Source organism: Australozyma saopauloensis, chromosome 3 (assembly GCF_035610405.1).
Source record: "Australozyma saopauloensis chromosome 3, complete sequence".
Classification (NCBI taxonomy): domain Eukaryota; kingdom Fungi; phylum Ascomycota; class Pichiomycetes; order Serinales; family Metschnikowiaceae; genus Australozyma; species Australozyma saopauloensis.
The window spans coordinates 1078999-1100212 of record NC_086133.1 but is presented as its reverse complement, the minus strand read 5'-3'; the positions used below and the strand labels follow the sequence as shown (position 1 = coordinate 1100212).

The 21214-nt window shown below is 46.5% G+C and overlaps 11 protein-coding genes and 1 non-coding gene across 12 annotated transcripts; 6 read left to right on the top strand and 6 right to left on the bottom strand.

Annotated features, from left to right (window-relative positions):
• Positions 1 to 68: 68 nt before the first annotated feature.
• PUMCH_002661 (uncharacterized protein) lies at positions 69 to 707 on the bottom strand (the record flags this gene model as incomplete). Its single annotated transcript, XM_063021661.1, has 1 exon — positions 69 to 707. The coding sequence occupies one exon, from the start codon at positions 705 to 707 to the stop codon at positions 69 to 71; it is 639 nt and encodes a 212-aa protein (XP_062877731.1).
• A 671-nt stretch (positions 708 to 1378) lies between these two features.
• Positions 1379 to 3988, bottom strand: PUMCH_002660 (uncharacterized protein; the record flags this gene model as incomplete). The annotated part of the gene is made up of 1 exon (XM_063021660.1): positions 1379 to 3988. The coding sequence occupies one exon, from the start codon at positions 3986 to 3988 to the stop codon at positions 1379 to 1381; it is 2610 nt and encodes an 869-aa protein (XP_062877730.1).
• Positions 3989 to 6523: 2535 nt separating this feature from the next.
• Positions 6524 to 6597, top strand: PUMCH_002659. Its single transcript has one exon. It is a non-coding gene; the product is annotated as a tRNA-Val (tRNA).
• A 255-nt stretch (positions 6598 to 6852) lies between these two features.
• On the top strand, positions 6853 to 8316 carry PUMCH_002658 (uncharacterized protein; the record flags this gene model as incomplete). Its single annotated transcript, XM_063021659.1, has 1 exon — positions 6853 to 8316. One exon carries the CDS (start codon positions 6853 to 6855, stop codon positions 8314 to 8316), a length of 1464 nt encoding a protein of 487 aa, XP_062877729.1.
• A 42-nt stretch (positions 8317 to 8358) lies between these two features.
• PUMCH_002657 (uncharacterized protein) lies at positions 8359 to 9693 on the bottom strand (the record flags this gene model as incomplete). Its single annotated transcript, XM_063021658.1, has 1 exon — positions 8359 to 9693. One exon carries the CDS (start codon positions 9691 to 9693, stop codon positions 8359 to 8361), a length of 1335 nt encoding a protein of 444 aa, XP_062877728.1.
• A 612-nt stretch (positions 9694 to 10305) lies between these two features.
• PUMCH_002656 (uncharacterized protein) lies at positions 10306 to 11487 on the bottom strand (the record flags this gene model as incomplete). Its single annotated transcript, XM_063021657.1, has 1 exon — positions 10306 to 11487. One exon carries the CDS (start codon positions 11485 to 11487, stop codon positions 10306 to 10308), a length of 1182 nt encoding a protein of 393 aa, XP_062877727.1.
• A 942-nt stretch (positions 11488 to 12429) lies between these two features.
• On the top strand, positions 12430 to 13245 carry PUMCH_002655 (uncharacterized protein; the record flags this gene model as incomplete). The annotated part of the gene is made up of 1 exon (XM_063021656.1): positions 12430 to 13245. The coding sequence occupies one exon, from the start codon at positions 12430 to 12432 to the stop codon at positions 13243 to 13245; it is 816 nt and encodes a 271-aa protein (XP_062877726.1).
• A 213-nt stretch (positions 13246 to 13458) lies between these two features.
• Positions 13459 to 14667, top strand: PUMCH_002654 (uncharacterized protein; the record flags this gene model as incomplete). Its single annotated transcript, XM_063021655.1, has 1 exon — positions 13459 to 14667. One exon carries the CDS (start codon positions 13459 to 13461, stop codon positions 14665 to 14667), a length of 1209 nt encoding a protein of 402 aa, XP_062877725.1.
• A 521-nt stretch (positions 14668 to 15188) lies between these two features.
• Positions 15189 to 17324, top strand: PUMCH_002653 (uncharacterized protein; the record flags this gene model as incomplete). Its single annotated transcript, XM_063021654.1, has 1 exon — positions 15189 to 17324. One exon carries the CDS (start codon positions 15189 to 15191, stop codon positions 17322 to 17324), a length of 2136 nt encoding a protein of 711 aa, XP_062877724.1.
• Positions 17325 to 17571: 247 nt separating this feature from the next.
• On the bottom strand, positions 17572 to 18243 carry PUMCH_002652 (uncharacterized protein; the record flags this gene model as incomplete). The annotated part of the gene is made up of 1 exon (XM_063021653.1): positions 17572 to 18243. The coding sequence occupies one exon, from the start codon at positions 18241 to 18243 to the stop codon at positions 17572 to 17574; it is 672 nt and encodes a 223-aa protein (XP_062877723.1).
• A 1046-nt stretch (positions 18244 to 19289) lies between these two features.
• Positions 19290 to 19631, top strand: PUMCH_002651 (uncharacterized protein; the record flags this gene model as incomplete). The annotated part of the gene is made up of 1 exon (XM_063021652.1): positions 19290 to 19631. The coding sequence occupies one exon, from the start codon at positions 19290 to 19292 to the stop codon at positions 19629 to 19631; it is 342 nt and encodes a 113-aa protein (XP_062877722.1).
• A 478-nt stretch (positions 19632 to 20109) lies between these two features.
• Positions 20110 to 20613, bottom strand: PUMCH_002650 (uncharacterized protein; the record flags this gene model as incomplete). The annotated part of the gene is made up of 1 exon (XM_063021651.1): positions 20110 to 20613. The coding sequence occupies one exon, from the start codon at positions 20611 to 20613 to the stop codon at positions 20110 to 20112; it is 504 nt and encodes a 167-aa protein (XP_062877721.1).
• Between the last annotated feature and the right edge of the window lie 601 nt (positions 20614 to 21214).

The following is a 21214-nucleotide window of genomic DNA, read 5'->3' as shown; positions in this document are numbered from 1 at the left end:
AGATCAATATAATTTGCATTGATAACTTCCTATAGTTTTAGTCGAGTATATTCGTACATTCAATAAGTCTATTCGGTTTTGGCATCCTGTTGCTGGGTAGGTGCTGTGGGAGAGCGGATTTTGATGGTAAAACGAGGTTGTCCGTTAGCGCCCTGCGCAACAGAGTGGGTTGTGGTCTCGGTCTTGGCCTTTTTGGCCGGAGGCATCTCCGCGGCCTCCTCTTCCCTGGCAGATGGCAGGTCATGTTCCCTTGTGGATTGAGCCAACCCAGGATCAATCTGGGCAGCAGAAACCACGGGCCGCAGATCAGCCGGGGCAAAATTGTAGTTTGGGGCCACGTAGTTCCCTGAGGCCGCTGCCTTGAGGTGGTCGTCTGCGTCTCCCATGTGGTCATCGTTCTCGTCGTCGTCGTCGTCGCCTGCTCCCTCGCCGCCATCGACAGAATCGTGGCCGTTTTCCTCGCTATTTCTGAGCAGCCGCTTCTCGTTGTAGGCGAGCAACTCGCGCGCAAACCGCTCCTTGTCCTGCTCGTGTTTCTTCAAGAACGGAGCCTTGACCGCTGGGTCCAACTTCTTCCACGTATCGACCAACAACTTGGTAAATTCGGTCGCAGGAAGCTCCGGGTACTCCTTCTCGAACTCGCGGCGGAGGTTCGGTTTCTCCTGCTCGCAGAAATACAAGTACGCCGTCGTGGGCCGCTTGGGCATATTAGGATCCTTGATGATCTTGTATGGGCCACGGGTGCGTTTGTCGACGGGCCTTTTCGGCGGCGTCGAGTCGTTCAACAAATGCGGCGACGCTGGTCGGAGTATAATGTCCGCCTCGTCCGAGCTCTGGTACTGGTACACACGATCTTCCAATCGTTCTAGAAGAATGGCATACTCGAGTCTGAGCCGACGGATGGAGGTACGGGTGCGGGAGAGGGCAAGGGTGGCGATCTCGTTGCTCTCTTCAACCTCGGCGATTCGTTTTTTGAGTTCCCCGCATTTCTGCTTGAATTTGTGTTCTGGAAAGTTAGTTTGGCTGAAAAAGTGCGAAAAAAGACGCTCTGAGGCCCGGGAAAAGGCGGAAGCGGGTGTGGGTCTTCACATGGGGGCTACATACCTTCTGTTTCGACGCCCAGATCCTTGACGGTGCCCATATTGTGGTTTTGTGGGGTGTATTAGTGGAGGTAGTAGGAGTTAGAGAATGTATAATGTGTGGAGGTGCTAGGTGCACTCCGGCTAAGGGAAACTCAATGATAAGATAAAATTAGTACTGCTAAAACCAAAACGATATAAAAAAAACTGAAATGCTGCCTGTGCCGCCGAGGTTCGGCACGTTTGACGGGCGGATCCAGGAAAAGCTCATCCTAGCCGGCGGTGCCTGACCACTGGCCTTACTTCTCTTCGTGAGACACTACGGGCGACAACACCTCGTAGTCGGAGCCGAAGTCGCTGCCGGTCTCTTCGTCCGCGTCGCTGACGCTGACCATGTCGTAGTCTTCCGTTTCAGCGTCGTCGTCGTCGTCGTCGTCATCTGCCAAGTTCAAGCTTTGCACTTGGAGGCCGAGCTTGGAGTCCTCTTCTTGGGGAGAACCGGCGCTGGAAAGCCTGGAGCGGGATTCGAAATACAAGGATTCCTCGGTCGCGGTCGATTGATCAAGTTTCTGTACTGAGGGTACTGAGGTGCAGAGCTTGGGGTACACCACTGAGTGACGAACAGACTCTTGTGGCGAAGTGTTCAATGCCTCCAACTCGGCAACTTTAGAGGCAACGACAGGTCCTGACACTTTTCTGGCTTGCTCTACTTCGTTGTCTGGTGAACTTTGTTCGGGAACTACCGTTTCAGTCAATACTTCCTCGGTGTCGTCAGTAGTCTCGGCTGAGGCATCAACGGTTTCTTCATTTTTCTCAACCAACACCTCAGAATTGCTAGTTGATCTAGTTTCGCTATCCCCCTCTTTGGCTTCGTTATCCAAGACGAAATTCTCTAAGCTGGACACATTTTGATCGGATTTCAAATCAATTGAGCCAACAAAGACACCCTGCTTCAAATCGCATCTACCAGTAGAAGTGCCACTCTTCAAGCTTACCACGCAAGGGTGCTTGAAGTGGGCACTGCTGATTGGAATGTTGAATGTGACCGTTCTGTTTGGTCTGATGCCTCTCTTGATGTTCAAAGGCTTGCTCGTCAACGATCTGCCGAGGAAGTTCGACAATTCGAATTCAAGAGGATCGCATTCGAGCACATCACTTCCTTTGTTTGTGACTCTCAATATAGCCAATTGTGGGCCTGTAGGATAAAGGAAGATGTCAACAGGGTGACCAGTGGGGGCTTGTTCATTTACATCAGACTTTTGCTCGACGATGGTTTTTGAAGCCTCGATGGGTTCTGGAGTTTCCTTCTTCTCTTCTGCGACGACAGGTTTCGTTGCCTCTGTCTTCTCTTCCACTGCCGAAGTCGTAGGATTCGAGTTTGAGCGACGTTCGAGATCCTTCACGATCAAATCGCTGCAGTAATCTAAGAAATTGTTTAAGCCACGGGATTTCAACTGCTCCAAGAGTGGAGTTCTCTTGTCGAAAGTTGCGTTATCTTCGATGATACTGGACAACAGAGATTTATCTGCAAAGTTTGCAGTTCTGTAGCACCCCTTAAACACGAGAGGTTTGTGTTTGCGGATGGCCATCATTGGATGCATTTCAGTATGAGTGGAGTTCTTCTCGTCGTGATAACAAGCAGAGCACATATCGTAGTTGCGGCACATAAGACATTTGTATCTAATTCCGCGAATGAACTCGCCTTCGGTGTCAGGGTAACAAGTGTCGCAAGTGACATGCTCATGCACTACTGGCAGTTTCTGAGCTTGAGGGTTTGGTTCAGCAGCAGAAGGACTGTGAGGTGTTGCAATGAAAGGGTTTGGTTCACCGGACATTGGCTGTCTTGGAACAAACCCTGGACAGAAACCCAGAGGGGCATGTGGGTTGGCTGAAGCATGAGCCCTAGCTTGAGCACCGCTACAGAAGCCAGGAGATGGCATTGACCATCCCTGAGAGTCAGTGTGGGAATGATGGGAACCAAACGATCTAGCTCTGGCACCAGTGCAGAACTGGCGAGGGATGAAAGGCCATTCCTCGGGGCCAGAGGAGGTTGGAGGATTCTGAGGTTGTGCAGAATCAGTTGGCTCTGGAGCGCGAGGAGGCTCCGCGCCGCACGACTTGTTGATGGCCTCAGCAAGCAGCGAGGCGTTTTGGTTGATTGCAGAGGCCAAGGTCGAGGCGGTGCCATTCAAGATATGGGAAATGGCGGCAGCGTTCTCGTTGAGCGCCTCGGTCAAGTTCTGCACCCGTTTACGTCTGTAGTCATGATTAGCAGCGGCAGTGGTGGCAGCCGTGGTGGCGGCCGTTGCTGCAAGATTACGGAGACCGAACCAGATGCCCGAGTTCTGGAACTCATGAATGGCATCCTTCAACTGCTCGATTGGTTCTTGGTAAGGGAACTCGGTGTCGTTGGAGCCATTGAAGTGCAGCTGGGGGCCAGGTTTTGCAGTTCCGTCATTGGCAAAGACGTTGGGCTCGCCAACAGGAGGATCATCGAATGGAGGATCCTCTACGGGCGGGTCGTCAAACTCCTCATATTTCGGAGCGGGTGTCTGTTCGGCGCCGCCACTAGCGCCTCTGGGCACAGAGAGACGCTTACCTGCCACATGGCTCTTGACAACCAACAGCACATGGCTTTTGACACGCAAGCTCCGCTTCATGTCGTCAAAGTCGGAGGCGGAGTCCAACGTCACATACCCCTTGTGTTTCTTCGACTTGCGCTGCACCACCAACTGGGCCATGAAGTCATCGTCCACAAGGATGTTCTGCCCATAGATCTCGTTGAACACCGCCGCCACAAGCTTTTTCTTGGACAACACCAGCGACCGCTCGACCATTCCGTGCCGCTCCTCGGACGAGCCGCGGTCGAGCAACACCACACGCACCAAAACGGACTTGTTCTTTTCCATTGTGGGTGGCAAAAATCTACAAAGAAAAGGGGGACTATAAAGGGTTGGAATTTACTGGTTACTGTTGTGAGGGGGGCGGGAGGGGGGCTATTTATACCTGAGACTCGATTTGGGAAAGCAATGGGAAATATCTGCGGAATACTTCTGCTCACTGAAGTAGTAGGTAGTAGAGGGACCGATAAGAGTTGCCTCTGAGAATGGGAAGTGTGGGGTGGCGGTCATGTGACGGGTGATTAGGCAAGGCGAAGTGGCAGCGATTGAAGTTGCATGATTTTGAAGAAATTTAATATTGTTGTTGGTTATATTTGGTTCTGTTGCTATTGGAAATGTATTTCTTGAATTTTTGTTTGGTTGGTTTGATTGGTTTTCTGGTTTGGTGGTGGTTGGATGGTGGTTGGGTTTCGGTGCTTAGACACAGGTTTTTGCAGCCATAGCTAAGTGTGGCTGAACAGACTCCAGGAAAAAAGTATACTTCGTGGTGCAGATTTGAGAGGAGGGAAATTGGAGCTAAATTTTCATGGGATCTTGGCGGGAAATAGATTTGTGAAATTGGATGCGTTCTGTGGACCCTTGAGTTCGAGAGGTTTGTTCGTTGTACGTAATTTCAATTGTTTCTATTGAGAGGTGCAGTTGATTTGGTTGCGAGAATTAGACCATCGCTAAAATTCTGTATGAGAATTAGAACATTTCTGAATGTCATTGTCTGAGATCGTCGTGTTTGTATTTTTAAGTTAGGTAATTGTTTGTATGCGCCACTGCCGATATCGTCAGCACCATCACATCGAGCTTCTTTTAAGGATTTGTGTTTCTGGAAAGAAAAAATATAGAATGGTCAAATTATAAATCCAAAAATCCTCAAGTTGGCCCGTTTTGCACTTGTCATTTCGAGGCAAGTGAAACCGTAGTCTGCAGGTCCAGGCGTATGATTTGCAGCCAAAACATGTGGCACACGGACCAATGTGGATAAATGCAAAGCTGGCGAATTAAAAATTTTCGACGAGGTCGGAATTGCTCTAACCATCTATATGCTTCGGCCCGCAATAGTCTCAAATAAAGCACCCTGATACAAATGGTCATGTTCCCTCATCCAAGCTACTCACATCCTACAACAGGCACCAGGCACTTGTCATGTCCACCAGATCGAATCTCACCTCTAGTCTCTCACAGATCACCTATCACCTATCAAATATCAAATATCAAAGATCAGATATCAGATATCAAAGATCATATCTTCAAAAAGTCGCCAATCTTCTACTACACAATCGCCCACACTACAACGGCTGAGTCCAAAACCCACCTTCAACACTTCCCAAACAACGTCTCGCCAAGCAAACACCACAGCCTAAACCAAAAAATTGGCTGTTCTTCAAGCCTCGATGCCTCCAAATAATCACCTTCACACATCTCTCGTCTCTCCACCACCTACAATTACCTCACGAATCCTCACACAATCCAAACCCAAATCTACCCGAAACCTCCACCACCTAAATGAAAATATACACGGTCCCTGTCTAAAAAATTTAATTTCCGCTGCCCCAAAGCTCATCTCGGATAGATGGTAACGAATCGGACTCGTTATCCCGGGCCTCCTGCAGGACCCAGCCACTTATCATGAGACCCCGTAAATACATGCCTGATCAGGAAACGACATATATAATACACGGTATCTGACCTCAAGTTGAATACCGCAAAAACTTAGGAACAAATGTCGTTGCAGCTCAAAAAAAGAAACATCAAGCTCTCCACCGTAGCACTTGCCAGTGCCGCGATCGTGGTTGCTGGTGTGGTTGTGGTAAACACTTTCCCCCATGTTAAATCCTCGGTGATGGCAATTTTTTCGAAATCGAAGCCTGCGCCAGATTCCGAGTTGGAGGACTCGTTGGTGGATGTTTCGGAGTGGTCCGACGAAAACCTCAAGAGCTATTTGCAAGAAGTATGTATGCTACGCTGGATCAACCATAGAATGTACTAACTTTGTAGAAGGATGTGACTGCGCCTGTGGACGCGTCGCATGACGATTTGGTGTCGCTTGCAAGAACGATCCATGGTGCCAAGTAAATTGTTGGGTAACTTTGTGGTGAGTTTCGAGTTTGTGGAGGTCATCAGGGACTGTTGAATGTGGTGTAAGTTAGTAATGGATAGTAGCTGCTCAATTGGGGCGGATGTTGACACATGACTTTATATTTATATAAATCCAATTGATATGGTTGGTTTGTGGGTGGATGTAGGTATTGTGGGTGAGGGACCTTACTGCTTTATAAAGGTTGGAGAGATCTGTAAAATGAGCAGATTTCTGATACGATCTATCATCAATCACAAGCAAGTGGGTTTGTGATCGGTGACTTGTGATCGTTGTGTCTTGTCTCATGATCTATTCTATTTGGTTCCGATGAGTGAGTCATTAAAGAACTTGTTCCGGCAGAAAAACAGCTTCCTGTCAGAGTCAAGAAAACAAAATCGAACTTTATACCCTCTTCAAAATCACTTTACAACTATATTGTCTTATTATTCTTCGAAGATCAAGTTACAACAATTGGTTTCGTGGTCTAGTTGGTCATGGCATCTGCTTAACACGCAGAACGTCCCCAGTTCGATCCTGGGCGAAATCATTGTTTTTTACCTTTTTTTATCTCAATCCCCTCCTCCCTCATTCTCTTACTTTGTGGATACATTGTGAGTACCTTGAAGGCATGTAATCTCGTATCTTTAACAGAATCCCACCGTAGGCTTCTCGGTTCCCAAAAAAGAAAGCTTTACCAAATTATAAATCTGATAAATTTGTGCCAATTTTCATTTTTCTTCCATCCTTCCATTGTATAGTACACCGAGACCAGTTCTCCAGATCATCTCTCCATACTTCATAAATGCATGAGGTAATCAGTTTCGCCAACTCTCAGTCGGCAGGACATCTTCTCGCCCAACTATACAATGTGCAAGAGTCTCACTTAGCATACACGAAAGAGAAGAAACTCACCCATTCCAATAATGTGTTTCTTGCTCCAACCAAAGTGAATGGACGCACAAACTACTATCCCCGGACACTCAACGTCGAATTTTCCGGCGGCTATGGATTCTTGGGCAAATACGAGTACCATGAAAAATCAACCGACGTGTCCGATCTCGCAGAATTGTACGGTGGTGTCGTTATGGAGAAGCAACCAAAACCAGATAAGAATGAGTACCAGAAATGTCTAGATGCCGGCAAAAAACCCGATAGAAGCATGCTAACAGACTCAAATACTCAATGCTGGACATCATACAACAAGCTCATCTACCGACCCTCGTCGTTGTTGGAGCTACTGGAATTTAACCATCCTGATGGATGCAACAAGCGCTTTCCTCGCCTACGTTTCGACGACTTTCCAGTGGGCCAGACCGCATACAAAGATGTCCAGTACGATGCGGATGAAACCTTTAGAAGAAACTTGGAGGCTCTGGACAACATCCAGGGCATAAACTTTGTTACCGAATCGAATAATGCCTGGGGTGGGTTCACCAACGAGCTCATGGTCGATGTAAAGGACGAGTATTTCAATAACGGTGCCAATAGCAAACACAACTTGTGGAGTTATGGATTGTTCTCGCCCAACGTTGGCACCAAGAACATTTTGACCGAGATAAGATCTTTTGTGGGTCTCGCCAACTCCTCCACTCTTTTTGTTCCTATCATGGTGCCCAGTGCTTGCGCAGGGTTTTTTAATGCGAATTATGATTCTTCGAACCTTTGGCATCGGGGTGCGGTTCTGTCTTTGTTGGTCAATTCTATTTGGGGACTCAATTGTCAGGAGAGTCTGCCTATCAGAATGGCCGAAATTGAAGCAGAACTTCTGCGCGGCTTCAGCAAAAGAACCATCGTCAACGAAATAGAGATTTCGGCCAAAAAGCCTCCCGCTCAATTCGGAATCGTCCAGGATGTCAACATTATGGACTACTACTCGAACCCCGAGAAAATTACTGCTCCAACATCAGACTCAAACAAACTCAGTCTAGGAGTTTCAAATATTGAAGGGTCTCAGCAACTCTCGTCGGCGCTTATAGGCGATGCATCCTCAGAGAATGCTACCTTTATTAACAACCAGATGAAAGAGGTCGTCGAACAGGATTCATTTCCACAAATCTTAGATAAAGTGTCTGATTTCTCTGTGTCAATGAGGCAATCCACCGCTATCCGCCACAAACTCAAGGAGTATAAACAAATTGTCTCTCGGGTCAGGCTACCGCACCATCTCGAAATCATTGGCGAAAAGGGCGAACTTATCGAGGAGATCTCTGCCCTCATCGAGGAATATACTGTGGGCTACTCTGACGAAAGTGATTCGGATGATTAAATGAAGCTTTGTATATATGTATGTATATGTAATTTTAGGAACTTAGATGGTCTTCTCCACCAAGAAAATACCGTACTTCTCCTTCAAGGTCTTCATGATAGGATCGTTGATCTCAGAAGACATTGGAGCCAACAAACCCTTCTTGGACAAGGTACCATCCAAGATTTGCTGGGTAGCAACGGCACATGGAACACCGACCAACTTGGCCATGGAAGAGTAGCCCTTAGGGTCACCGTAGTCGACCAAAGTGGAGGTTCTGGTCTCCTTGGAACCATCAGCCCACTCGATGCCGAACTTGTGTTGCAAGCAGACCAAGTCTCTCTCGCCCTCCTCGTATTGCATCAACTCCTCCAAAGTGGCACACAAGGTGTCCAATGGGTTACCTCTTGGGGTGGTCTTGGTCTCAGAGAACAAGCCCAACCACTTGAAACCAGAAAGAATTCTCTCTCTGTCGGCAGCGTCCTTGAAGGAAGCCAATTGGTCAATCTTGGCCACGAGGTCTTCCTCAGAGCTGGAGGCAGCGCCAATCAATTGGGCGAAAGCGTCCTTCCAGGCAGTGGCGGTCTTGAAAGCTGGATGCTCAGCATCCTTCAAGAAGCCCAAGTCAACCAAGACCTTGATGAATTCTGGGAATCCCTGGAATCTCAAGGTACCTCTGACAACAGTCTCGGCCTCAGGAATGTTGTACAACTTCTTGTAGGTGGTGGAGTCTCTGTTAGGGTAGGCAACGAAAGCAAAACCTGGGTAGATGAAGTATGGCTTGGCGGTGGCCATCAAGTCCTCGGACTTGACGTTCTCCACCTCGCCGTCCTTCCAGTAGGAGGCAGAGTTGGTCAAGGCCAACAACACACCTCTCGAGGACCACGAGAACTTGTAGCCCAAGGGGTTGTCGGAGTTCTCGGGGGCTGGCAAACCACCACAGTACGACAAGAACGACTTGATCTTACCGCCGGCGGCATGCACCTCCTCGAATGTCTTGACAGCGTACAAGTGGTCGATACCTGGGTCCAAACCAATCTCGTTCATGACGGTGATGCCAGCATCCAAGATTTGTTGCTCCAACTCTTGCAACTTAGGGTTGATGTACGAGGTGGTCACAACGTGTTTCTTGTTCTTGATTGCAGCCTTGACCACCAATACGTGGTAGGTGTATGGAATCAAGGAGATGACCAAGTCCACCTTGGAGACAGCCTCATCCAATGCCTTCTCGTCATTGACATCGAGAGAAATGGCATCGGCAACCAGACCAGCCAATTCCTTGGCTTTTGACAAGGTTCTGCAAGCGACGGTGACGTTGACGCCGGGCGTTTGAGAGAGGATGTCGACGGTTGGCTTGGCGACAAAACCGGATCCGAGAAGAAGAACTTGCTTGGACATTGAGGGAGAAAAAATGTGGTTTGGTGTGGGATCGGGATGAAAAATTACTGGCAAGTAATATATGGGGGTTGGGGACTGTACATAGACGTTTGAGATTTTGTGTACAGGTCGGTGCCGTAAACCGCAGTGACTCACGACGATAAGGAATTTACTGATAGGTATAGGTGAGTGTGGAAGATGAACGGTGTAACAATCGGAAAACGAAGAAAACTGTAAATTTAACGAATTCGGGTGAGGGCCCCATTGTTCCTTCTCGACTTTGGCGGATGAATTTTTTAGATCAATCAAAGTTGTTTTTTTTGGAAGTTTGTTGTTTTGTTTAAAATTGTAGTGGTCTCAGAAAATGTAAGATCTCAGGGAAAACAGTCATTACTTGTTAAAAAAACCAAACATGCAATCAAATCCTGTTTTGCTTAGATATTCAAGCACTTACGTAAATCATCTTTAAAATCACTCACTGGCATCTCAGACTCGACGAGAAACATAACCCGGAAAAACCATCACATCTCCGAAACGATAATTCTGTATATCATTCCATCTCGCTCCAAATCCTGTTAATACATATATCAGATCGAAAACTCCTACAAGAACTACCGGGATATTATATTAAGTCTATGTGGTTTTCCAGATTTTGTCGTTGTAATGCTTCACGAACGCAATGGCATCACTGATCTTGCCATCCTTTGGAACCTCAATGTCCGAAGCAAATGACTTGATGGGCAATACCAAAACGTCGGAGACCAACTTGGGCGTGGTCAAGTCATGGAACTCCTTCCAGGTGACAGACTTGTAGATGGAGGACTTGACGTAGTCGTTCAAGATCTCAAACACAACGTCAGTCCAAGCACCGCTTCCAGTCCATCTGGACAACTCCAATTGCATATCGTTGGAGTTACCGTGCAATCCCATGTACTCGCCGTCCTTCAATTGTCTCTTCTTACGCAAGGTCTTGATGGTGATCTGAGCAATAATCTCACGCAAAATTGGGTGGCCCGGCTTAGCTTGAATGACAAACTGGCCAAACTCCAATCTGCGGTGGCTCTCCATTCTCCACTGAGGCGAGGAAGATTCACTACCAACACTGATAATGAGACCGATTTCGGTGGGCGACACATTATCTGGAATCCAGTTTGGAATAGGCTGTAATGGCAAGGTATCAACGTCGGCGTAGACACCTCCGCGAGCGAAAAGCACCAAGTACTTGAAGAAGTCGATCTTGAGGATGACCTCTGGCAAAGCCTCGAAAGCCTCGATGATCTCGGGAATGTGGCCATACAAATGCTTGATGAAGGCATAACTGGTATCATCGTTGAAGATCTCGTGCACGAAACCCGGGTTTTTGCCAGCCCACTGGGACTGACCGTCACGGTACAATGGGTTGAACTTCTCATCATTCAAGCCGTGTTTCCAAGTCTGCCAGATGTAACCAGGGAACTTGGCATCAGGATCATAAGGCAGCATGAAAATGAGCTTGTCACGGATGGTCATATCTGGAGGAGGAACGCGCATGGAATGGATCAAGTCCAACATCTCCTTGTTCTGTTTCTCCAAGACCGTCAAGCGGGCATCTTGGCTCAGCATGAACTGGCTCTGCAACTTCTCCATACGTTTGTAGAACTCGTCTTGTTTCTTATCGTTTTCAGTAAACACCAGCGAGAAAATACCCAAGTTGTCCAACACCAACGCATCCTTGGACCGCCAGGCACTCCAGCGCGAAACGGCAAGAAGCACGAGAAGAATGGCCACGGTGATGATGATGGGTTTTCGGCGCAGGGCAAGGGTCAGCTTGTTCATTGTGTGTGGATCAGAGGGAATGTTGAGCAGAAGAATGAAAGGAGAACAGAAAGAGATCCGAAAACGAAAAATTCACGGGGTTAGGATCAACTATTATCCACAAATGCCGGCCACGGAAACAGGGGAATGTTTTGTGCAGAAGCGGGCGGACACAGTGACAGGTGAAGTGATTTGATTTGACAGTTTTCTACCAGAAAGTGTCAAAAGTGGATCACCTAGAGAAGAAAAAGTCGAGGGCGGATCGGGGCGCCTTTATATGTTCCAAACTATGGTTATGAGCCCTGCAGAAACTTGACAGACACAACAAACGATCAGATCCAGGCCACGTCTCGATAATACACGAGCCACGGGTTTGTTTTAAGTGGTGGATGTGGGAAGACACGAAGAGGAGGAGTGCGCGTAATAAGCGGGAGGAAAATAACGGGAATGAAGGAAAATAGAGGTGCGGCTGAACTTGGAAAAAATGGGGGTTTTGATGGTTTTGGATAGGTGGCGATTCCTTATTAGGGTGTGTTTTTTCTTTTTCTTTTTTTTGTCGTTGGACTGTGTGATTATTGGATAGGTTGTATGGATTAAGGCGATGGGGGTGAAGGGGTAGAAAGCGTGGATCGGAAAGAGATGGAAACGGTATTTAGTGAGTATTGGACAGATAAATTACGTTTGAATTTATTGTGATGTTATTTTGTACGTACGTTCTTAGGTGGTTTAGGCAGAAGAAGCAGACGATGGTTTTAGGGATAACTGTAGATTATTCGGAGTGGAATCTAGTATGTGATTTTTAGAAGGACCAGAAGGATATGTAAAAGAAAACTGGCTCGATTATTACGGGAGAGTACAGTTCTGGAGGGAACTTTGTCCCGTTGACTGGCCAAAGTAAACCTCATGCTCATCGCAGAATGCTATCTTCCATATCATATCAACTAAAAGAATTTAAATTTCTAAATGATAATTTGTACGGCTATACACATACATTTGCAGCAATCAGCTGGCACATGTCTACCAAAGTACCCAGCTCTGGCAGAAGAACAAACTAACCTAACAGACAAAAGAATTACTATAATCCGAACAAATGCTGCAAAAAGAATTTCAAACAATACTCACTACACCAATTGTCTTCGGTTCTATATTCTGTCCCTCATACACTCATCTCACACTGAATGTATTGCACTCATCAACCACTACTCTTTTTCTACTCTCCAACACCACATAATGGTCGAATTGTACGGAGGCGCCATTTCCTCAGAATTGCCCGCAGACGCAATCGACGTCTCCACATTCCGCCAAATCCCCGACACTCAGGAGGTGTTTCTTCTCGAAAAACCGACCGGCCTCGACCAGTCACTCATCTTCGACCTTTTGGAAAGTGTAGACGCACAATCGCTCGCAGAGGTGGTGGCCGTCCACCTCGAGGATATTTTGGAGGAGCCAGCCACGCTCGTTGCGCCCCTCGAACTGTTCACCAATGAGAACTTGGCCTGTGAGTCTCACTCGTATCTTGTCAAGCCGGGTCCCTCCAAGCTCGAGTCCGACAATGCCAAAGTGTATATGCTATTAGTTATTCATCGCGTAGAAAAGGTCAACACCGATATAGTCATGAGCATGAACGTTCCCGTCGAGAGCGGCGAGGTGACCGCAGAAGTGTTCAATAAGGAAGCAGAGAATGCCATTGGCGGCACGTCTGTGGTGGGCGAAGCCTACAGCGTGATCAGAAAGGCGGCTGTGACACTTAAGGTTGAGGATTGGGCTCTTTTTGCCTAGAGAATTGCAGCTGGCCAAGAATTCTACGACCCAGATCTATAAACGTCAAAGACTTGAAGCATGATCGCGTAATGCTTAATTAGAAATGCATCGCTCAAGTCCTTTTTCACAAAACCATTTTTCATTTTGTCGCGAATTTCCGGTACCAGAGGTAAATAGTTAATTCTGAGATGGTATCTGCCTCTGACGTCAGACCACAGCCCATTATGGTTAATGACCCTACTAGAAGTTGCAGACACCGATATGGGATCACGCAGATCTGAAATTCCAATTCCGGCGTTTTTCCTTGCCAGCCGCGCTTATAAGCCGTCCAATTCCGGCAGCCTGAATACCATTGCCCTCTCCACTTTCGCACTACTTGTGTTTGTGATCCTTGAATCCATCTTATTACCCTTAGTACCACAAGCGTTAGCCATGGAGAAACAATTGTCGCTGTCAAAAGCAGGCACGGCGCCTGCAATTGCAGACGGGCCTCCTCCCCAATTCATTGAAATTCCTCCGCAATTTCTGCAGCCGCCGGCGTACGCGGGCCAGACTTTTCGTGAGATTGTGTTCTGTGATGGCCTATTCGGCTCAGACACAAAAGCGTTTCCCTCCTACGATAGCTATAGGCTATTCAAGGAGTATCATAGCATTTTCCGGTCTAATGACGGTTTTGAAACTGCGAAAGCCGATCAGAATTTGGCTCGTGGGTTGCCATTGATGGTGTCCAAGCGCAGCTGGAGCATTTGCGGCGGCGACCACAAGTACCTCCGGTTGTACGAGGCGCTTCCGAGTCCTGAGGCTCGAGACCGGCTCTATGACAAGGCCGACGATCGCAAGATCGCCGATGTGAGGCAGAAATGCTACTTGCGCTACACCCGTTTCCGGATGACCATGACTGATGGCACCAAGGTGATTTTTTTCTACCACAATTCGCTCCGAATCTTGGACTTCGAGTTCCAGGGTGGCCGTTACCGCTTTTCCAAGACCGACAATGGCTACCGCACGCATTTTTCGTACGACTTGTTCTTGCTCCATCCACAGCAGCCAAGTCTTATAGACGGTATGACCAATTCTGAGCAGATTGCGGACTCCAATCCGCTCTTGGGAAGCAGGACGCGCTACAGTTTCGGCATGAAGCCCAAGGGAATCAAGTATCAGGACTTGGTATCGCCATACCTCATGGGCAAGTTCCAGTCATGTAGGAGTGAGACGTTCTTCAGCAAGACGAACAAAGCATCTACATTGATGCTATTTTCGCCGATTTCAGGGGACACGAGTACGAACACGTCCGTGGACCTTCTATCGTTGCAACTCACCGCAGCTGCGATCATCTTGAAGAACCACGAATACGACATGAGATCAAATAACCAAGCTGCTTCTAATAGTGCTACTGCTAATGCTAACGCAGCAACAGTATTGGCTATCTCTCAAGGATAGTGGCTATCAATGATTGCTTGTGAGTACGGAAGAGCTAGCAATGCCGGTCATTGACTAACTTCTAAGTACGTTTCAGTGGAACTTCGAGCACCGAATGTTGCAAGTAAATATTCTAACCTTTGATTTTGAGTTTTATGAAATTCTTTAATTCAAGTAGTTACTCTTACTGTTACCTGACCAATAGAGCCCCAATTGGAAGACTACACCCGGAGAAAAACCTGTCCGAAAACTAATTTCGAACTTTCTTATTTCTGCCAATTAAATTTCACTCATCTATACCGCGACTTCTTTCACAAGATGTGAACCCAATAGTATTGACTATAACCTAACAGTGCTATCAGAAAGACCCCTTCCACAACACCATACTCGAAAATAAACGTGCATATATAAAATAAAAACATATAAATAAGCATACCCCCGCCATCCGATTCGCCGCCAACATTTTTTTTCATGCATCACTTTCTTCCTTCCCCCATACACCTACTCCATACTAGCCGCACCATAACACTCTCTACCGAACCATGTCCTTAGAAAAGAAGATCATAAACTTCCTCAAGGGCCCGAAGAAAGGCGAGGCCTACGAGCTCAAAGCAGGACTTGTGTCCCAGTACAAACATGAGCGGAAAGACGCCATCCAGAGGGTCATTCAGGCCATGACAATAGGCAAAGACGTTTCGGCGCTCTTTCCCGACGTTCTCAAGAACATCGCCACGTACGATTTGGAGCAGAAGAAGTTGGTGTACTTGTACTTGATGAACTATGCGAAATCGAACCCGGAATTGTGTATTTTGGCCGTCAACACGTTCGTTCAAGATACCGAAGATCCCAATCCGTTGGTGAGGGCCTTGGCGATCCGTACCATGGGCTGTATTCGCGTGGAGCGGATGGTGGACTACATGGAGATTCCGTTGCGCCGTACATTGGAGGATGACAACCCCTATGTGCGGAAGACGGCGGCTATCTGTGTGGCCAAGTTGTTCGACTTGAATGCTGAAATGTGCATTGAGCTTGGCTTCTTTGACGCTTTGAAGAAGCTCTTACAGGATCTGAACCCAATGGTGGTGGCCAATGCCCTCAACGCGTTGCACGAGATCAAAGACATGAACCATGACCAGAACTTGAAGGTCTTGACTGTAGACGCAGACCTCGTCAAGCTTTTGCTTGCTTGCTTGAACGAATGTTCCGAATGGGGGCGTATCACCATCTTGTCTTACTTGGCCGAGTATCCCTCGCCTGACCCTGAAGAAACATTGCACCTCATTGAGCGTGTAATCCCCCAGTTGCAGCACGTCAACCCCTCGGTCGTGTTGTCGTCCATCAAAGTGGTTGTCCACCATCTTGACGGATTGGCGAACCAGGCACAGAAAACCTCGTTTTTGAAGAAACTATCCGCCCCAATGGTCTCCTTGGTCTCTCTGCCTATACCCGAGGCGCAATATGTGGGGCTTAAGAACATCAGAATTATCTTAGAGAAATATCCAAGCTGTCTATCCAAGGAGCTCCGAGTCTTTTTCATCAAGTACTCAGACCCACTCTATCTCAAGCTTGAGAAATTGGACATTCTCATTCGTTTGGCTTCTGACTCCAACAGCGCCTTGCTTCTAAGCGAATTGAAGGAATATGCCATGGAATTCGAACCTACACTCATCACAAAGGCCGTTCATGCCATCGGAGCTGTAGCCATTAAGCTTTCTGACTCCGTTATTCCCGCCGTTAACTTGCTTGTCACTTTGATGGACCAGAGAGGCGGAGAATTCATCATTAATGAGTCCTCTGTCATCTTGACCCAGATTTTGAGAAGATACCCAGGCAGAAACGATCTCATTACACTCATCGTTCCTGTCATCAGCCACCATGTCGAGCAGCTCACAAGCAACCCTGCTCTTTCTGGATACGTCTTTTTGCTTGGTGAATACCCTAAATACTTCACTAGTTTGAGAGAAAAGCTACAACTTTTGACTGACGAATTTCTTGAGTATGATGCCTCCTTGCAACTCAGCATCATCACAGCTGTGGTCAAGGTATGTGCCAAGGTCAACAAGACTGGCTACTCCCTGTTGCTACAGGCAGTGCTCGACAAAGCAACCAAGGAGTGTGATAATGCTGATGTGAGAGATAAGGCCTTTTTATACTGGAGATTCTTGTCTTCGTCGTCACAAGATGAACAAGATAGACTCCTCAATGCCCAACTCCCACCCATCAAAACAATCATTCCATCCTTCAACCCGGCTGTATTGGAGGACTTAATCAACGAGTTATCAACATTATCATCAGTATACCACAAGCCAGCATCGACATTCATTGTATCTGATGAACACAAATCTAAAGAGAAGAAGTCGCGCAGATCGTCCAACAAGTCCGACATCAGTGACTTGGCCAACATCGCCAAGCAGGAGATCATCAACAATGCCAAGAACGAAAACTTACTTGACTTTGACGATGACGAGCCCCTGCCTCTTACCAGCAGTGGTCCAACTTCTGCCATGGACGAACTCGACGACCTTTTTTCAATTCCAACCACTCCACAGCCCAAAACAGGAGCTTCAAAACAGGACATCATGGATCTATTTGGTTCGTCCAGCAGCTCAGCACCAAGCTCTATGCCTCAAGCTAAGCCAACCGCTAAGATCAATAGCGATCTTCTAGACTTGATTTAGGCTGGCATAGATAGCGATCCATGAAGTAATTTATAAATAAGAAATCAGTGTGCAATTTGTAAAGCTAAACTCATTATTTTATTGATTGTTTCGAAACATACGTCACATCAGAACTAAAAACCCAGTTGAAGCAAATGAATGCAGCGTTTCAGATCTATCCATGGACGAACTGCTATTCTACTAAGTGAGTTTCTGAGAATTACATCTAAACCACCGGTTCATGAGTCTCTAAGAATTACACCTAAAATTATATCCGAGTCGCCGATAGAAGCTCCTTGAGAGCTTGTAGCTTTTGCTCCTTCAAGTTCGCCGTCTCCTCCACCTCTTCTGGACCAGATGCCGAGCTCAAGTCTGCACCTGTTCCTTGAACTAGTTCTAGAATATCCTTTTTCGCTTGGTCCATAGCTCGTTCGATCTCCGCGGTCTGAGCTCGCTTCTCCTCAATCTGTTTCTGTAATAGCATAATCAAACTTTCACGTGTCTGGTGTGGCCTATAGGTGTTGAGCAAGTGGTTCATATTGATGATAAGTCTTTTCAAATGCTCAATCTTGATGTAGAACTTGGCAGGCTCAACAGCCACAGAACCCACCAATTCCAAGAAATTGAGCAAGAGCGAGTCCAAGAGTTTGTGCAATTCCGCGATTTTCGTTTTGGACGTGATGGTCTCATCTTCATCCTGATACAATTGGGTAAACCCTAGACTCTTAAGAGAAGGGATCTTATTCTCGAGCGACCACACGCTACCGTATCCTCGGTATTGGTCTGACTGGGGGATTTCGGGTGGAACTTGGAATTTGAGTGCGCCCAGAGCCTCTTCCGGTGATGTCAACTCTGCAAACTTGTCTAAGTTGGCTTTTGTGAAGTACTTATAGTATGGGGGTGGAGGGGGATAAAGGGAAGATATGAGATCGTCGGACATTGCTCGAGATGTGTTGTTATTGGACGAATGTGATTGGAAGGTTTGAATCGGCCTGGTTTGAGTTCGGTTGTGGTATTAGTTCCACAGTGACAATTGTAGTGATTTGAAATAGAATGATGGTGCTATGATAGTTACGAAACTTGCCGAAGGACTATGTAGTACTATCAGAATTAGTGAATGAGTGGTTTTACTTGTACTGATTGTAGTAATGGTAGTAGTATTGGTAGTAGTTATAGTAGTAGTGGTAGTCGTATTAATAAGGTGGTAGGAACTGAAATATGTGGAGATCACACAATTGATCCTTTATTCTTAACTTTTAGTTGATTGAATATTATTTAGGTTTTCCAAAAATTCAAAATGATCAATTTCTCATAGATATGGCTTACCGCTCTGCTATCTTCATTGTTCACTACTTCCATCATTCCACTTATCTCAAGTACCTCTAATATCATCATCCATAAACATTACTTTCTTGAATTACGATTCATTTTTTTAATTTCCGTAGCTCAGGTGGAAATCGAATATTACTCTACCATCAGTTCGATCTATTGACAAGGAGCCGAGACTCAATTACACAGAATCTCCCCTTAGTGACAAAGCCAAATAAAGTCAAACATTTTTTGTTTAATTCCTCTTCATGAAACCTTGAAAGATCACGACAAATCACATTTGTGTCGAGCCGATTATTCATCCCAGCTCGACCATCTGTATTAACCTTAGCAAAAGCAAAAGAATCACAACAAAAAAAGAGTTTGGGCCAACTAAACTTTTTTCTAAGAAACTTCGAAGTATCTCCGGCACCAATTTTCAATCTATTTCTCCTAACCCTCCAGTCTACTCTAGCTGAACTACACCAAGCACCAAACAGAATCACCGCCAAAAAATATGAATACAGAAAACAACCCCGCTTTTCAAAAACTATATAAAGACCCCAATCCCGCCCTCTCACATTCCAATTCTTCCATTTTTTCTTCTTTCATGATACCTGCACCTCTCCCCATAACCATCCTTCTCACTACTACTACATTACTAAGTAGTTCTACACCATGAACATCGATGATCCCATGATCACAGATGACCAGCCGGCACAGGTCGAGGAAGATATGGAGCCCAAGAAGAAGGAACGCTTCGAGGTAAAAAAATGGACCGCGATTGCCTTCTGGTCCTGGGATATTGTCGTTGATACCTGTGCCATTTGCAGAAACCACTTGATGGAGCCCTGCATCGAATGCCAGCCCAACAGTATTAAAGAAACCACCAATTGCGTTGCTGCGTGGGGTGTCTGTAACCATGCGTTCCATCTGCATTGTATTCAGCGGTGGCTCAAGTCTAGACCAGTGTGTCCTTTGGATAATGTAGCATGGACGTACCAGAAGTTTGGAAAGTAGATGTGGATGGCTGAGAGATGCAAGCTTAGAAGTTGGGCATTCTTGCGGTTTAGATATTTGCACGAGTGGGGCTTGGAGAAGTGTATTTTCTAGGACCTAGAAGCTACAGCCCAAAATTACGACTAGCATTTCCACACGCTGAAGGCTTCTGCTGCGAGGAAGGCCTTTTGATGAGTTTGAGTGAAGTATGTGACGATTGCAGGCAATTGACGGCGAGTCCGAGCGCTTGGTTCTCTGACTCTGGGTAATGATATAGCTAATACAGCAAGGTTAGATTTTCTTTCGTGAAATCATACACAATACTAGAACGTAGGAGGCGAAAATTTTCAGAAAAACTGCAAAGAGGTTGCTTATAGCATTACCTCTAACCGTAACCACTATTAAGTAGCACAACAGTAGAGTTTAATTAGAGTACTACAATAACCCAACAAAGGTATGAACAGTCAACTCACCAAATCGTACATTAAAATTCCATGATTTATTGTTCTCTGGAAAACAGTCCTAACGTCGCAGTCTGGGAACAATTGCTCTTCAATTCCCGTAAACTTTGAGTGACGGCATCGTCACTTGAATGCCCCTCGATCTCAACAAAAAATACATACTCCCATTGCGCTCTGCCAGAAGGGCGCGACGCTATCGAGTGTAAATTGACGTTGTTTCTTCTGAACAGATCTAGCGCTTGACACAATGCGCCGGGATCGTTGTGACCGAGCACAAACATAAGCGATGTGATGTAATGCTGACCCTCAACCCTGGATGGAGAAGAAGACGCATTCTGTGCGAGAACAAGGAATCTTGTGGTATTCTCCTTCTTGTCTTCAACATTGGGCACTAGTATCGGCAATTCATATAGTTCGGAGCTCAGAATTGAACTGATACACGCAGACGTGTTGGAAGTATCTTTGGCAACGATTTCTGCCGCCTGCGCCGTCGATTGGGTATCTACGCGGGTCCACTTCTTGACCGTTTCGTTACTGTTCATGAACGTCGCAACCTGGCCCCATACCTGTGGATGTGAATATACGGTGACAACGTCTGAAAGGTCTTTGGCATTTGTGAGGAGATTGTGATGGATTGGAACGAATTGTTCCGCTACCACTTGGAATTCTGGCTGACTCTCAGCCAAGAACCAATCTCGAAGAAGATCGTATGTGAAGACAACCTGGCCATTTGTGGAGTTTTCCAAGGGCACCACCGCATACTGGGCCTCGCCTTTATTCAATTTTTCAAAACATTCAGCGATTGACAGCTGAGGTAGAAGCTGTGCTTGGTTATTCTTGCCGAACTGCTGAACTACAGCCTATTGTTAGTCTACCGAGTGATTTTAGAGAACAAATGAGACATACTTGATATGTATACGTTCCGACTGGGCCCAAAAAGGCAATTTTGGAGCTCATATTGGGGGACTTCACCAGGTGTGGAGTAGTTGAATCAAAGGAGATCAAATAAAGTGGGCTTCACGTGATGAGAATCAGCAGTAATTCTTCAGATATACAGATGAATTATGATAGTCATAGAGATACCGTTAATATTGTTCAAGTACCCAAAAAGGTCTTCTCATCTCCAATTGAGGTGGCAGTCAT